Consider the following 15,694-nt stretch of genomic DNA (forward strand, 5'->3'; position numbering starts at 1 on the left):
GTTACTCATTTTAAAAATAAATGATCATAGAGTCTCATGAAATTCAAAAAGAAAATTCCATAGAAAATGAAATTGTCAGAGTCTAGAAAACCTCTTGGCGTTATAATGTTTAATGTTGGCTCTGTTTAATCATTTTAGTATTTCATAAAGATTTTACTGGTCTTTTAATATTCAATTTATTGTATAAGATTTCATAGTGAAGAGCGCTATATTTAAGTACTAAATATTTTATTCTAGATTCTTACTGGTAAGTCTTTACAACTTAACCTAGTTTCCCTTCTTCATTGCTTCATTCCGTATCGATTTTTGCCTTTTTTGCCTCAACAAGATGTAAGGGTGTATTTTGAGATTCCAAAGGTTTCGAAAGACGTTAGGAAGCACATCCCTTGGCGTTCCAGAAGCGATTCTGTTGGAATTGACGCTTTGTCCATAAGCATCCCCCCCTTTCTACACCATGAGCATAATAAGCGAAACCATCAGTTTTTCCACAATTTGTGAGCATGACATACTCGATTTCAAAGTATTTGTCAAATTAGATATTTAGCCAATTTACCTACCAAACAGAAATACAAAACGAGTTTTATACCTGCCTTTACTTCCAAAGTTCATTCGAATAACAACGATTACTCTCATCACCATGAACACCGATAAAGATTTCATGATAATCAAGCAGGTAGAATCGTCCTGTCCTTATTTGCTCACTCGTCAAAGTCGCAGGAAGACGCTAGACGCAAGCTGCTTTAAATGTGTCCTTGTCTTTGAGAGAGGTCTATGTCCAGTAATGGACTTCTTATGGCTGAGACGATGATGATGATACCCGGAATGCATGAGAACGTTCACTCATAATAAGCCCCATGCGAGTAGGTACACTAGCGAGTTCAAAATCGTTGAAGTTGCGCCATGATCAAAATTGGTTTTACGTCATCTTCATTTGGGTGAATTTTCGATAAATCTTTGAAACGATTCCAGACAATATTTACTTGACACCTAGAACTTGTATCTAAATTATCTCTCTATCATTTATCCGAGCGTTTGTGCCTTGTTGTTGTGTTGTAGCAATCAGACGTAGAGCTTGAGACAATGGCTACAATATATAGCGTTAAAATCCACTACGGGCCGTGCAACACTTTCTACTGTAGTACTCACAAGCCTGGGAGATTGACTGGCCTGAGAGGTACAGTAACTGTTCAGCTTCTTTTCACATTGATAACCAAATTCTCTCATTTGAGAGAATCAATTGCGTTTTCCGGGTTTCTTCAGCAAGTTAATCGTCGGAGCCCGTTTTTATGCTGTTTTTTCTCCACTTTACGATAAAGACTATTGAACAACAATACGATCACAGTCCGATCGGACCGCGCGGTAACTGAAGTGTCAAGCATACTTAGCAGTTGGACCATTGGCACGCATATCCTCTTTGACGATATCAAGTCTGCAGTTTTTGGGTTATAATTTACATACATGCATACCAATCAACCAATCATGGTATCCATAACTAATATTGTAAATCATGTTTATTGTTTGTCTTTTATGTCGAAATGAAGCGTTGGATTTTTCGTATGCAGATGACACTCCATTTCAGGAGCTACCTACTTATTGTATTGCTGCAGGCGAGACCGCCCCGACAGCATTTTTTTTTCCTTTGAGATCTGAGAGTTATGTCTGTTGCGAGATGCATCTAGTACCTATTGCTGCTAGATGAGGATATTCTTGAAAGTTATGTCACATGCATTTAGGCGACTTGAATAAAATCTGACACCAATGTAAGCAGTGACACACTCTATAAGAAACAAACAATTTTTGCTTAAGAATTTGTCCTGTAAATCCTTCTTCGACCAAAGAAAGTTCACCGTGGTAGTCTTTCTTGGACCAAGCATGTGAATGTCTTCTATTGCAGCTGATATACGCAGAAGTCGCACTAATTTTAATCTAATCGCAGATCGTCTGCAGACAATGGGCTACAGAGTGCAACTGATTCCAGAAAAGTTTGAGAACTACTGCATGATTGAAATGTGTGGGCATGAGGTAATATCACTTACGTTATTAGCTACTTTTTCGTAACCATGGTTTCTCGTGGGAACCATTCCGATTTGGGATAAGATTTGTTCTTTACCTTTCGCCATCCTAACTAGCCACACATCGAAAGTGGTTCTGTAGTTTGAAAAGTTAACATGACTTTCCGCCTGCTTATTTTATCAGATTTTCCGCTGTAAGCTGGGGAATTTAATGTTCAATACGTCTTGCGAGTTGGACCCGGTGTGCCAGCGAGCCGTGGCCGCGATCCTCGACGCCTCTAGGAAGTTCATCAGAGCCCGCTGCCACCTCTGGGTGAACACCATCATTAAACGACGTATCTCTTGTATCGGCTCCAAACACCTGATAGATCACTGGGCGCAGAAGTATGATATGGATTCTTTCGCCCCTGTTAGTGAGTGCGTCAACTGTTGTGGTATTTGCTCCTCTCAGAATAAATAGAGTACGATGCGAAGGTTCTTTTATTTATAAATATAGTTTCGATGATACCAGGCGTGCAGAAGAAGATACGTCTTTTTCCGTAATACCTCCCAAACATCTTCGGGTTCTTTCTATCTAGTTTGGAAGGAAGATCTTCCTTCAACATGTGGCAGCTGTGATTTGATCGCTGCAATAAAGTCTTTGATTCGATAAATATGCGAAAGTATATGTTTATCATGCTTTTACACGTCCTTCTTGACATACATATTTCTTTGATGAGAAGCCACAGGCACAGTTATGATAATAACATATACCACTGCTGGATAAAATGAAAAAATATTTTAAAGAAAATGATAGTTTACCTAAATAAACACAGTTAAAACTTGCGCATCTTAGTGAAGCAAATAACGCAACAGTCGACGTAGGTACACGCAGAAGTAAGGTTCCATAATTCTGGTGCTAGGGATTTATAAACTGAAATTGGTCGATAGAAAGTGAAATGAAATTGATTCATCTTGCGGGACCCCCGCTGGAAACTGTTTAGAACCCCAGATGGCTGCGAGCCTGGAGAACTTGGTCACCGCGGCTTCAACAAGTTGAGGTTTTGATTGGACTTAAACATGAACAAGACGATGTTTGTATAACGGCTTCGTAAATCTGCCGAACTGTATCATATTGCATCGTCTTGTACCTATGTGTAAATCTGGTGAGCCAGCCGATGAGTAGGTAGCGCCATGCGGACGAACTGTAGTACTTAGTTGCCTCCTATTGAAATAGGTTGTGTGAGAAAGTTACTATTATCAAAAAGAAAAAGAAAATGTACTGTTGTAAAACTATATTTCTTAACGATAATAGGTGGGGTGAAAGAGGTGAGGTGTTACACGCGACGGTGGTCGGATGACGACTGAGGTCCATTTCATTTTCCATGGGATACTCTCGCAAGGGACGCATACACACAAGCTAACATTACTAACACATGTTGTTGTTGTTTTGTACGTGTACAAAAATCCTTTCGGAGCGCAGCCAATAAATACCTTCCTTTAAGCAATAGGACCAAGTCTTTTTCTTTATTTTACTGCTTTCTTTGTATGTGTTTTCTTCGTGTAATAAAGAGTTTACAAACAAACAAACAGGACCGAAAGACCTTTGAAAATAATACTTGACTATATCAATTTCAAAATTCTTCATTCATCTTAGAATTATATACATTACTTATTGACGTTAAAAATTAACTTAAATTAGGTCTACCGCCGACTTAGGTGAAGAAGCGGCGCAACAAACTCCACCGCAGACTTTTCTTCAAAGACAAATGTGACACTTCAATTAACTAATGTTACATTATATCGCTGAGTCTGACCATTTGATGATTGACCTACTTGTTTCATCAGGTTTTCCGCTGTAACCTGAAGAATCTTATGTACAATACTCCTTTCTACATGGATCCGGTGTGCCTTCGCGCCGTGGAGGCCGTCCAAGAGGCGAGGATCAAACTGATGCGCGCGCGCATACACCTGTGGGTCACCACACTCTCGCGCAAGGCTCACTTTGCCAATGAGAAGTTACAGCTAAAGAATCATTGGCCCGAGAAGTTGAATTTGCCATCTCTCGCACCTTTAAGTACTTGCCTGGATTGTTGCGGTATTTGCTCGACTAAGGAGAAATAGAAGAAGCGGGATTATTTTAAGTATTTATTACTGTTAGGAGTTAAGTTGCCAGGGTTCAAGTAAGGGATGTTGTATTCTAAGTAGTAGTAACCTTTGATTATACCTATAGCAAAACGAAGCCACTCTCAAATGTTTTATGTTAGTTAATTTTAGCTTTCTTAAAATAAGTATTGGCTTTTATACCAAGCAGTGGGATATATAGCTATTTTAGTTTCCTGTAATCCTGGCTAATTTCCCCATATATCCTTTCTAGTACCTAGGTAGTGTGAAAGCATAACAAATATATAAATTAGACTTATTTACGTTTATTTTATTCTTTTTATAGTTATTTTTTTACTCACCGGTAAATCGCATTTAAGCTGTTGTTTATCCAACTTGGAGGCATACGGTGCTGCTTCAGCCGACTGCGTTCAGTGTTCTACTGTTGTTCCGTGTTCCAGGCAGGCACCCAGACAGTTTGTAGCTACCGTTGCATAAAAATCTAAAATCGGATATTTTTTTATATTTTTTGCCATAGAAATTTGATAATTAAAAAGGTGGCGCGCGGGTCGAGCGCGCCACCTTTTTAAATCCATAGATACTTCATTTCACATTGTAAACCATAGATTTAAAAAGTTTTTTTAAACCGTTTTATACCGCGGTCGGTAAATCTATGTTTTTCACACAGACATAAGAACATTTTGTCCTTATTTCTGTGGTTTTTCCATTGAATTAGTAGGAATTCCGTACAACCGTAGTACCTACTAATTCCATGGGCCTGTCTGACATGCATGCATGCTTTTGACATACCTAACAGCAACAACTGACAGGAAAAAATAACTGAGACATGTGTACAATTTAAACAATACATATATATTTTTATTACCATTTTTTAGTACTAAATATTTCTAAAAAATACATAAAAATGGCTATGACACAGTGCGTTATTATTTACTACGGGCCTTATAATTCATTCTACACTCTTTCGTATAAACCGCAAAAACTGACGGGATTAATAAGTTAGTATTTATATTCTAGTTTCATAACATTACTAGCTTTAGTCTGCGGCTTCGCCCGGGTGAGTTCCCGGGACACGGACACGGGAACAGCACCTACATTTACCGGGATGAACGATAACTTCGGCATTCGTACTCGTTTAAGCAGTAAGAGGTCAAACTTACATTTTTTAGGTAAATTGGTGCCGTGTGATTCCGCCCTAGACTGGGACCACTCCGTATCCTCCCGTGGATGTTGTGCGAGGCGACAATGGGCAGCAATAGCATTCCCAAGTAGGGCTAATAGACGGTCGATTGCATATTGCAATCACTAAAAACAGCCGAATCTTCAAACGTTTAAAGGTTGTTTTTTACCCTGATCCGGTCTTTGCGGCGTCACAACACATAACGCATCCCATAACGCAACCGGGAGCATTCCATAATGAAATATAAACGTATAAAGCTTCGTTCATTCTTTCTTATCGAGTGTGTTACTGCTAACACTGGTGTCAGATTTCACTCAAGTCGTCTAAAGGCATCTGACATGATTAAGACTACCTACCGCCATCAAGTGGTTAAAAGGTAAGTGTGAAATTATTTTGATCGGGTTTAATTGAGTTGATTTTTGATTTTAATAAAGGGTCTTTGCCACTAAATTACTTTTCTTTTTTTAGATAGACTACAAAGATTAGAATTCAGGGTGGAGTTGGTGCCCGTGAAGTTTGAAGATTTTTGCGTATTGGCAGTGAGTGGACACGAGGTTACTACGAACATTACTCAACTAAATAGTTTCAAAGAGAGTTTTGTGAGCATTGCATATGGAAATCACTAATTTCCCCTTACCCCTTACCACCTAAATCAGTGTTTTTACACTCTAGTAGGTAGTGCAAAAGCGTTATGACTGCTGCAGCACACAAACGCCGCATTTCTACTTTTCTGCTCATTCTCTGTACGGGGAGCCGCGATCCGTCTACCACCGTCTACTACCAGTTTCACCCACCAGTGGGTTCACAAATTTATGTTTACCCATGCACCCATTGCAACCGTATGAATAAGGCGGGGAAAATATGGGGGATATATAATAATTTAAGTTAAAATATGTTTTGTCACTATTGCACTTTATATTAGCCATTGACAGAAAGAGATAAGCATACTTTAGCATAAAGTATATTTTAACTTTTTTTATGAATAACATTATCGATATCTACTTACTACCACAGATGGTCAGGTTAATTCGTACTACAATTGTAAAGAGAAAATATATTTGTTTTGTCGATTTTGATGAAATTTAGACGAACGTTCAGGAGTGACATGCGCTAAACATATAAGTGCAATACGATTTCAGGTTTTTCGCTGCAATATACGGAACCTCAAGTTTAACACTCCATACTGCTTGGACCCTGTGTGTCAGCGGGCAGTGGCTGCAGTCCTAGATAGTGTCACGAAGGTAACCAGAGCAAGGAATCGCCTCTGGTTCCAGACACTTCTTCTGGATAAAGGCATTCTCCAAGGGAAATATGCTCTCGAAGATCATAACGTTGATAGAAGGAAAAACAAAGAGCTAGTGAGAAAGCTGTCACGTGTCGAAACCTGTTTGAAATGCTGCAATGTTGGCATGGAAAACGATTAGGATTGTTTTAATTTGTACAGTATTTTTTGACGTTTGTTCACTTAATTAAATATTTTTTGAGAATTCTTATTTAAAAATGATTTGGTATATGTTATATTTTTGAGATTTATTTATACTTAATTCAATATTTTTAGTGTATTCATATTAATTTATAAGTTATTAAAGTTCCTAATAAGATTCGAAAATTCAATAATTATTTATTTGTCAACAGTAACATATACAGAAGTACAGCTCGAATATATCGTAGTATCGAATAGGCTCATGGATGGTTATATTTCAGGACTTGTCCTGTTATCTCAGATTTTTCAGACAATTCTCAGGATTTCACTCGAACTTCGAAAATTTTTTACACTTACTAGAATTTTCAATTTTGAAGATAGTTATTTTGCCCATAAAACCAACTGTCTGACGTATTTGAGATGAGGCAGCATCTTATACATAATACAGGCATATAATATAATTAAGAGTTGAGCTAAAATAGAAAGGTGCCATTTTCGTAAACTGCTGAGTAATATAACGCCAGATGCGTTGCATTTTAAATGGCCACGTAAATAAGTCTCAAAAAAAAAGCATTGAAAATAAAACTGTGTGTAAAATGTATATGTTTATTCGATTGCACTATTTGAAAATTCCGGTCTTGGCGCCGGATTCGTAAAAATTTGGAATGTACAGTTGACACCACATCAACCTATCCAAAGTCGTGGCAAATTCGCGGTTATTTAATCACTGCATAAGGATCCGTACAGGGCAATTTGACAGAGATTAAGATGTACCTATGCTCACTATTGCATGTTGGATTCATTTTTATACTTTTTTTTATGTTATCGAGCATGCAAATGTGAAGCAGGCAAGCGGGGAGATATGCGGCTTACCTGATGGTAAGTGGTCACCGCAGCCTATGGACGCTTGTAATACCAGGGGTATCACATGCGTGTAGCCTACTTTGTGATCTTTTTCCATGGTACTTATGTAATATGTTAAAAAGTATTTTTTACATCACTACACACAATAAAGTTAAACGAAAAAAAAAACCGATCCAAAACGTTAAAACTGTAACGAGCGGATAAAAAAAAATATCAAATGACACAGATGGAGTTCGCCCCAAAGTTGGAAGCTTGTGTTATGGGATATATCTATTGTATAATTCATAAAATTAATATACATAAAAATATAAATAAACAACCAAGATCTAGGTCAATTGGAAGAAGAATAATTTTTCATTTATTATCTTTTTCTATCTTGACCTCTAACGGGGATCGAACATGGGACTTTCAGTGTGTGTTCAGTTCGGCAAACCATTAGGCTACAGGGAATAACGATTTATAAAACAATCTATTGATAATAAAGCACAGGTTTTTAATTAGGATTGAGTACTTACAGCTAGCCATTGTGATCACGACTTTATGCATTTGTTTACATGGATTATGCGCTTGTTAACATTTTAGAGACATGAGACATTGAAGGTGACACAAAATGTAACGAGTGCAAATTGGCAAGGTTAGAATGGTAACAATCCTGGGTTAATAGGTCGTACTAAAGTTATGCGCTCGTTATGTAACCCTCATTTTAATCTTTGTATGCTTCTGCATAATAGGATAGTATGCAATAAAATGCACACAATATTAGGATCATGCCAGATTCTTCTGGCATACTATACTGTATTTTTTGATCAATCAGACCACCGATATATAGTTATTTGGCAAGAATCTCGACAACGACACGACGACGTTGTTTGAGACGCAGAAATAAAATAGCTTTATATACTGAAGAAAATAATGTGTCATGAAGAAGACGCGGAAGTCGCCACCACACCTGAGTTATAGCTTTAATAATATAATGTCTTTGATCTCACAAGTGGTTATTCAAGTCCACATGTTGTCTCTTTTTCCCATATCGTGTATGCATCGTGTGAATGCTGCATGTTTTATATATGTTTTATAGTAGTCCAAATCACTCACTTGTCAACATAACAATCGCACGTGATCCAACTTGCTTTGTATTTTATTTTATCTACTTTAATCTCAAACACTACCTATGCAGTTAATAGCTTATTATGGCACTGAGCCATATGTACATGTGCAGAATAACGCAATAAACTAATAAATTCTTACGTTTATTTTGGTGACGATACACGAAATATTTTGTTTGTATCCTCAAAACACGAATACTAATCGAAAACAGTAGCGTCCATTTTGTAAACAAAGTAATCGTCACCGTTTGACAAAAATAACTGTGGAATGCCGGATACTGCAATCTCAGTCTGTAGGAGCGCAGGTGCTGAAAGCTTTCAGTACGCCTTGGCACTCTGGATTGCGCACACGCATATCAGAAGCAGCCAATAGAACGGCTTGTTTCGATATTATACACGATAAACTTTATAACCACGATATTGAAAATTTAAATTCGAATTTCGAAAGTGGATTCTTAGTGGACAGTGACGAGTAAAAATAATACGATAGGCTTTTTGAAGTTGTTGAAGCAGTGGAATTAACTATGAAGGTTTTAACAGTTGATGATAAAGTGACCAGTGTTGGGAATGAGAATGAGCCCACTGTTGTAGTGGAAGTTCCAAAACCTACGAAAGAGGAATTGAACAGGTGAATATATTTTTAAATTTATATATATCGAAATCTAAACAAGAATTAGAAAAGTTAGTTCAGAACACCTTTGATATTTTTCCACACTGGAATCTAACTTTAAACTTATTAATTAAATGCTACTTTAATGAGAATTTCGAATTTTCATAAAAAAAATACAGCAGTGAAAAAATTCTGTCAGTTATAAAAAAAGAGATTCGATTGAGAAGATATTCGAAAATTAAAAAATACTAGCATGGAATTTAGTTAAATAGGTACTTACTTAAGTGTTAATTTTTCGCGACTATTTTTCTTTGTTTGACCCCAGTGTTGATATTATCAAAGTTCAAGTAGAATAACTAGATGATGTAGAAGTAGATGAGGCAAGTTCGCTAGGTCAGACGCTTGGCTCTGTGCCAGATGACACAACCGCGTGGTATGCGGTGTTTACGTGTGGTACGCATGTCGCTGTGCCTCTCAGGAATGCGATGTTTTCTTCATCACCAAGGGTTTTACGGTCAGGTTTTTTGTGGCTCATGAGATTTGTAAAATTTGAAGCTAGATTATTCAATTTGGCAACGTTTCACTTGTAATAAATATTATTTGGAATTAAAGGTTAATATTTTCTTGGATCTGTTGGTTATTCCGTACGTTATATTTCTTTGAAAAGATTACTTTGGAATTTGATGTATATCTGTATGTAATTTGACAACAAAAAATCGAAAGTTACATCTCTGTCCAACACTGACAAATTTCTCGTCATAATATACAAAATTTTCATTATTACAGAGGATGTCCTCTCGGAGTTTCCCGGGTAACAGACTCTCTCTACGTCTGCGGGGCGCACGCCCTGCCCGGGGCAGTCCGGGCGCTCCGCCCCGGCCTCATTGTGAGCGCCGCTCCGGAGCTTCCACCACCCCCTGAAGACTACGTCCCGAGGCACTTCGTGCCGTTGTTGGATGCCCCCAGCTCTGATATGCACCCGTATATGGATAGAGTGGCCAACCTGATCAATGAGGTAGGTGATATTTATTTAAATTGGAGAGGAAATACACTCATGGAAAGTTCTGTCATTAACTTCATCTCTCCGGATTTTCTCGGAGCCCAGGGTCCACTTTGTACGAAATATTAGGATATTTCGCCTCCACATCACACGGTCGTCGGCATCCCTAGATGTCAGACTATTGGGATACATATCTTCATTGACGACAAGTTCTTCTATTTAAAAATCATGGGTTTTTCTTATGTTACCACGACATGAAACGTTCATCGCACCTAAATATTATGCTAATATGGGATTTACAATGTTCATTTATTCACGGTGATAAGATAGAAAAACATTTATACTATACTCATATTATAGAAACGCAATTTTCTTTAAATATTGCATTTGTGTCCAGGTTGTGGAAGGTGGTGACGTGGTGTTGGTCCACTGTGTCGCAGGGGTCTCCAGGTCAGTGACCCTGTGCCTCGCGTATCTCGTCAAGTGGCAGAAGATGTCGCTCCGAGATGCCTACCACCACATGAAGCTGAGAAGGTAAATTTTGCAATGAATTTATTTAGAACAACAAAGCATACGTTTTGTACCCGGTTCAATAAAATTCAGTTTTCAATTTTAGTTATTTTTGAACGATAGAGCTTTGAATCTTCCATGATACTTGCAAATTAGCTTTGTAAATGAAATTCGGTTTCTAATATTGTAGTTTCGGTACGATACAGTTCATCTAAACTTGCGATTTCTTCATTGCCAGGCCACAAATCCGACCAAACACTGGATTTTGGAAGCAACTCATCAAATACGAAGACAGGCTTTACGGCGAAGCGTCTGTCAAGATGGTATACTGTGAAGCCATAGACAAGGAGATCCCTGATGTCTACGAGCCAGATTACAGGGGCATGACTTGGTTCAGACAGCGATATGGACCTATCGAGAAATGCTGAAGAAGGAAGTATGAATGATAGTGACTGCAGTGCGAATGCGGAAGGAATAAAAGACGACTGTAAATAAAAAGACTGAGTGGAAGAAAGAAGGTGTATGAAGATGTATGTAGCGAAGTTACGCAACGTCTATGTGGTCCTAATATTTGAGGTTTCCATGTTGAAATTATAGCGTGCTATATAAATCATTGTGGTGATCAAGATGACGATGACAAATATATTTCACATTAACTTTAATTAGAGTGAATGATCGCTCACCAAGATCTAATTGTTGGACCATGTAGACCAGGCAATCATTATACAGAAAACGGTGTTGCCGTATTTATTGAAATGTATTGTTTATTTTTAAAATGTTATTGTTAATGAAATAAGCTTTATAGAATTGCGTATAATTTGTGTTGTCTTTAAGCTACAAAATGTATAAAGAATATAATAAGATCAGTTGATGCAAATGTAGCATATATATAATGTGTGAAAATCATATTATAAACTTTTAAGAAATGTGATAATTTAATGTTAATATTTTAAGTATAAGGGACCAAATTAAAAACAAAATGATCTTTGAAATTTTCTTTTATTCACATAGATATACATCCCAAAAATCCGCAGAAATCTAAGAAGATTGGAAGATCCTGTTATCCTGGAATTTAAATTGTTGACCCTGAAATAAAGATAACATAGGCATAACAGAAAATTGAAAAATTGTAAACGCGAAATAAATTAATAATAACAGAGTAATGAGTAATCCCATTGAGCTGTAGTTGATGGCTGCGTGGCATTGACGGCGCGCGCGCAGAAATACACCGGACGGACGGGCGGGGATCACAATTCAACGTATGCCTTCCGTGTCTTACATCATGCACTGAGAGCAATAAGTCTCATCTGGTAGAATAGACAGTGTAGATAGAGAATAGACAGATATGATTCGTTTGGAAGTAACTGATTTATTCTATTTTCTATGGGCTTAAAGGCAGACTTGAAGATTTGAAAATTACAAAGGATGAAAAATAATGTTTTGTGTTTAATAGGTACTAGGTAGTTGAAATGGTTTCATTGTGATCTATTTAGTTGGGTTTAGACTATTTTATATTGGGATTTTTAACTCCGTAGTCCCAAGTGTAATTTCAAGAAATTTGTTTACTTGTTGGGATTATTATATCTCTCTCACCATAGCTAACGCTAAACATAAATTCCAACTTGAGACCCAATTTATTATTTCTCAAATTTCTGTCGTCTCTATAAATTCTGAACTGAACGAACTGTTTATATTCTATTCTCTCCTTATTATAGATGAAAGAAATATCTCCTTATCAAGGTAGTATTTATTGAAATGGCAAATGACAGGGCTAAATGGAAGGAGTTAGTGTACCGACCCCATGGAATTAGTAGGTACTCCGTCGAAGTACTTACTAAATCCATGACCGACCTATATAAGTGGGAAAAAGGTCAAGAAGAAGAAGTAATGTACCTATGTCACTTATATTAGGTACCTAGAAAGATATATGTTAGCATTATTGGTGTAATGCCAAAATCTACTGCGCGTTACAAACCCTGACTTTAGACGGATTGTTTGCAAAAATAAATGATTCATCTCTGGCTACAATTGTCTTAGTACTTAGCTCCATAAGGTCTATATTTGTGTGTGGATTTGTCTATTTTATTCGATGGTGAACACCTGATCTTCGTTTGGAGTTTTGGCAAAGTTTCACGCTTCAAGTTCAATGTCTCAGCTAATTACTACTCCTACGCATGTCTCATTACGTACTTTTTGTGCGTACATCTCTAAAATATCCTGTTATTTTCAGTTGACAATATGTGTAAGGAGTTTTATTAATAACTTTGTTCTCAGGCCGTGAATCATAAACATGAAGATTTTATTTTTCTTTACAGATATATATAGGTGTCCAGGTGCACATATGTATGTATATATATATATATATATATATCTCTGCAGGGATATGAAATATTCTTGATCTGGACATTATTATATAAAACTTATAAAATGTTATTATTATAAATCGTTTTGTAAAAGATGATAGTAATTTATAAAGAAATTTTGTGGTTTTGTATAATCATCGCTTTGTTTTCAGAAGACAAAATTAGAAGATAAAAGTTTCTATCTATCATAGATTGTTCATGCTTTGTATTTGTTATGTGTTCATTTAATCAACTATCAGCAGAGCCGTACCAGCATTAGACATTAAACATTTTAAAATTTTTTTTTTCGTTATACAAGGTTGTTAAAGATTATCTCTCGTTTCAGCGGGTACCACCTGTCATAGGCCTCTTCTGACAGTCTCGTCTCCACCGCACTCTGTTTGCAGTCAATTTTCAATAAAGAAACTCACAAAACAAAGGTGCAAAAGATTTTCTATTAATAGCATATGAGCATGAGTTGGCAGTAATTTCAGTTTTGTTGGCAGTTAGGGCATGCATTAAAATGACATTTGGATTGTTCCCAAGCTGATGTTTGGGCGTTTCCATATGTACCCTACTTCGGTTTTCCTCGATGTAAATGTCAACGTGCAAAGAAAGGTTTACGAGATTTTGCGTGATTTAGGTTTAATTTATGTTCACTCTACGAACTGTTGAGGTCGTAAGAGCGACGTAAACCTAGTTTTGGACTATCGCGTTTGTTAGCGCTTAGGTAAATTTTGGTTTAATATCTTTGCGTTTTTACTCGTGGGTCCCAGCGGAAGACCAGCGTTGCTCACCTCGCACGGGGTAAACAAGATATGCTGAGCTGGGTCCTTTTCAAATTGCGAGCACAATGTAAAGTTTTTTTTTATTTTTATTACCTACTTTTATTTTTAAATATGTTTTGTGTTTGTTTTTTTGAATAAATTTGAATTTGAATTGAATTTGAAACTTTATTTTAGGAAAATATATTTACTAAACAGATGATCAATAATTTGAAAGCTAAGCAACTTTTAAAATCATCAGCCATAGCCCACTTTATGTGAGGTCGGTACAGCATATCAGTCTCCCCCACTTCTCCCTGTCTTCAGTTAACCGATCAGTTACTTCTTTTTCAGCCATATCCTGCCTACTTACCATACTCCATCCTAAGCAGCCTTTAAAATATTGACATCTATCTATAATAAATCTAGTTATAATAAACTTTTCAGTTTTATTTTCAACTAGTCATTCGCCCCGGTTTCGCACGGGTGCATATTATGCATGTTATATGTATATAATAATTCCTCTTGAATCATCCTATCTATTAAAAGAACTCGCATCGAAACTCGTCGCGTAATTTTAAAAATCAAAACATACTTACATGGTGACAGACAGAGGGAAGAGGGACTTTGTTTTATATTATGTAATGATATATTATGTAATGATTTTAATTATTATGTTTACTACAGAAATAAATTTGTTGGATAGGAGTTGGACGTTGACAAACAGACAGACGTGGAATGACGTGCAATACAGTTTTTATTCGCAGTGGTGGCACATGTTGTCATGTCAAAATAATTTAATTTCTATGTTTATCCAATTACATGCCATTGCTTATGTAAATTTTATAAATTGTTGATTATCGTGCATCTAAGGGACTAAATATTTGTATGCTATACATAGCAAAACATAGCGCACTTGTTAGTTTTTGAGTGAACGAAACACTATACTTTATTATTTGAATCGTTGCTTGTGGCGCCTCCCTTGATTGTATTTTATTAAATTGTCTGTGGTCGAAAGAAACTTTGTTGGCGCCATAAGTAGCTATTCTTTCTGGTCCTTTTTTTCCGATTGTATTACCTACGTGTTATTTTGCATTGCAATAAACCCAGTGTAAATAAATATCGCAGTGGTTTCTCTTATTTATATCCAACAGCACTATATATAAATAATGTTACATCTGCATTGTTGTACCTATGTTTGACAAATAAATTGATGAATCCTAGTTTGAAAAAATATATTTTGTGTTTTTTATCACATTTGTGTATAGTTGATGTATCTATACGATAAACAATGGTTTCTTTAATTGAGGCTAAACATGTAAATTAAAGCCAAAAATATGACTCAATGATGCTAATTAGACTAATTGTGCTTGTTGGTTTTGGCAATGAATTTTTTTAGATTCATTCAAGTACGCACGTATTAAACTGGAGCATTTCAAAGTTGTTCAAGAAAATAACAAGTTATAAGTAGAGTTATAGGAACATGATGTAGTAGGCAAATCTCAAATATTTAATCAAATTACATTTAGACGACGACAAGACGTCGATTTTGTTACATAACGTACAATCGACATACGACAGGCATTTGTGGTACTTAATTATCATAGTTCACTTCATGAGATATTACGTTATGAATAATACTTACGAGTTCAGAGAAGCACTAACTATAAACAATTCTTTGTTATTTACTGGTGTACTAAACAGAGCAGATATCGGTATGCAGCTTCCTGCATACCGAAATCAGTTCTGTTTAATCTTCTTCGGTGCAAACCAGGCAAGA

The 15,694-nt window shown here is 36.5% G+C and overlaps 3 protein-coding genes across 5 annotated transcripts; all 3 read left to right on the top strand.

The window, feature by feature from the left end:
- Positions 1-66: 66 nt before the first annotated feature.
- LOC128671086 (UPF0728 protein v1g117062-like) lies at positions 67-4,377 on the top strand. 3 transcript variants are annotated; one of them, XM_053747244.2, is made up of 4 exons: positions 67-247; positions 1,057-1,174; positions 1,937-2,022; positions 3,840-4,374. In XM_053747244.2, exons 2-4 carry the CDS (start codon positions 1,081-1,083, stop codon positions 4,113-4,115), a joined length of 456 nt encoding a protein of 151 aa, XP_053603219.1. In that variant the 5' UTR covers positions 67-247; positions 1,057-1,080; the 3' UTR covers positions 4,116-4,374. The 3 variants fall into 3 exon arrangements, with proteins under 3 accessions (XP_053603219.1, XP_053603218.1, XP_053603217.1); XM_053747243.2 differs by lacking the exons at positions 67-247; positions 3,840-4,374 and adding exons at positions 475-673; positions 2,197-2,502; XM_053747242.2 differs by lacking the exon at positions 67-247 and adding an exon at positions 495-673 and having other exon boundaries at positions 3,840-4,377.
- Positions 4,378-4,895: 518 nt separating this feature from the next.
- LOC128671087 (UPF0728 protein v1g117062-like) lies at positions 4,896-6,903 on the top strand. The gene is made up of 3 exons (XM_053747245.1): positions 4,896-5,113; positions 5,764-5,849; positions 6,435-6,903. Exons 1-3 carry the CDS (start codon positions 5,020-5,022, stop codon positions 6,717-6,719), a joined length of 465 nt encoding a protein of 154 aa, XP_053603220.1. The 5' UTR covers positions 4,896-5,019; the 3' UTR covers positions 6,720-6,903.
- Positions 6,904-8,993: 2,090 nt separating this feature from the next.
- On the top strand, positions 8,994-11,800 carry LOC128671084 (uncharacterized protein). The gene is made up of 4 exons (XM_053747239.1): positions 8,994-9,316; positions 10,085-10,313; positions 10,696-10,832; positions 11,047-11,800. Exons 1-4 carry the CDS (start codon positions 9,213-9,215, stop codon positions 11,234-11,236), a joined length of 660 nt encoding a protein of 219 aa, XP_053603214.1. The 5' UTR covers positions 8,994-9,212; the 3' UTR covers positions 11,237-11,800.
- The last annotated feature ends 3,894 nt before the right edge of the window (positions 11,801-15,694 follow it).

This window comes from Plodia interpunctella, chromosome 6 (genome assembly GCF_027563975.2).
Source record: "Plodia interpunctella isolate USDA-ARS_2022_Savannah chromosome 6, ilPloInte3.2, whole genome shotgun sequence".
Taxonomy (NCBI): domain Eukaryota; kingdom Metazoa; phylum Arthropoda; class Insecta; order Lepidoptera; family Pyralidae; genus Plodia; species Plodia interpunctella.

Bases quoted from the DNA above. Each gene is read 5' to 3' on its own strand.
- LOC128671086 (XM_053747243.2), top strand. From the start codon at position 638: ATGAACACCGATAAAGATTTCATGATAATCAAGCAG. The intron at 674-1,056 runs GTAGAATCGTCC...GTTGTGTTGTAG, and splicing joins ATTTCATGATAATCAAGCAG to CAATCAGACGTAGAGCTTGA. The intron at 1,175-1,936 runs GTACAGTAACTG...ATCTAATCGCAG, and splicing joins GAGATTGACTGGCCTGAGAG to ATCGTCTGCAGACAATGGGC.
- LOC128671087 (XM_053747245.1), top strand. From the start codon at position 5,020: ATGGCTATGACACAGTGCGTTATTATTTACTACGGGCCTTATAATTCA. The intron at 5,114-5,763 runs GTTAGTATTTAT...TTCTTTTTTTAG, and splicing joins AAAACTGACGGGATTAATAA to ATAGACTACAAAGATTAGAA. The intron at 5,850-6,434 runs GTTACTACGAAC...ATACGATTTCAG, and splicing joins TGGCAGTGAGTGGACACGAG to GTTTTTCGCTGCAATATACG.
- LOC128671084 (XM_053747239.1), top strand. From the start codon at position 9,213: ATGAAGGTTTTAACAGTTGATGATAAAGTGACCAGTGTTGGGAATGAG. The intron at 10,314-10,695 runs GTAGGTGATATT...ATTTGTGTCCAG, and splicing joins TGGCCAACCTGATCAATGAG to GTTGTGGAAGGTGGTGACGT. The intron at 10,833-11,046 runs GTAAATTTTGCA...CTTCATTGCCAG, and splicing joins CACCACATGAAGCTGAGAAG to GCCACAAATCCGACCAAACA.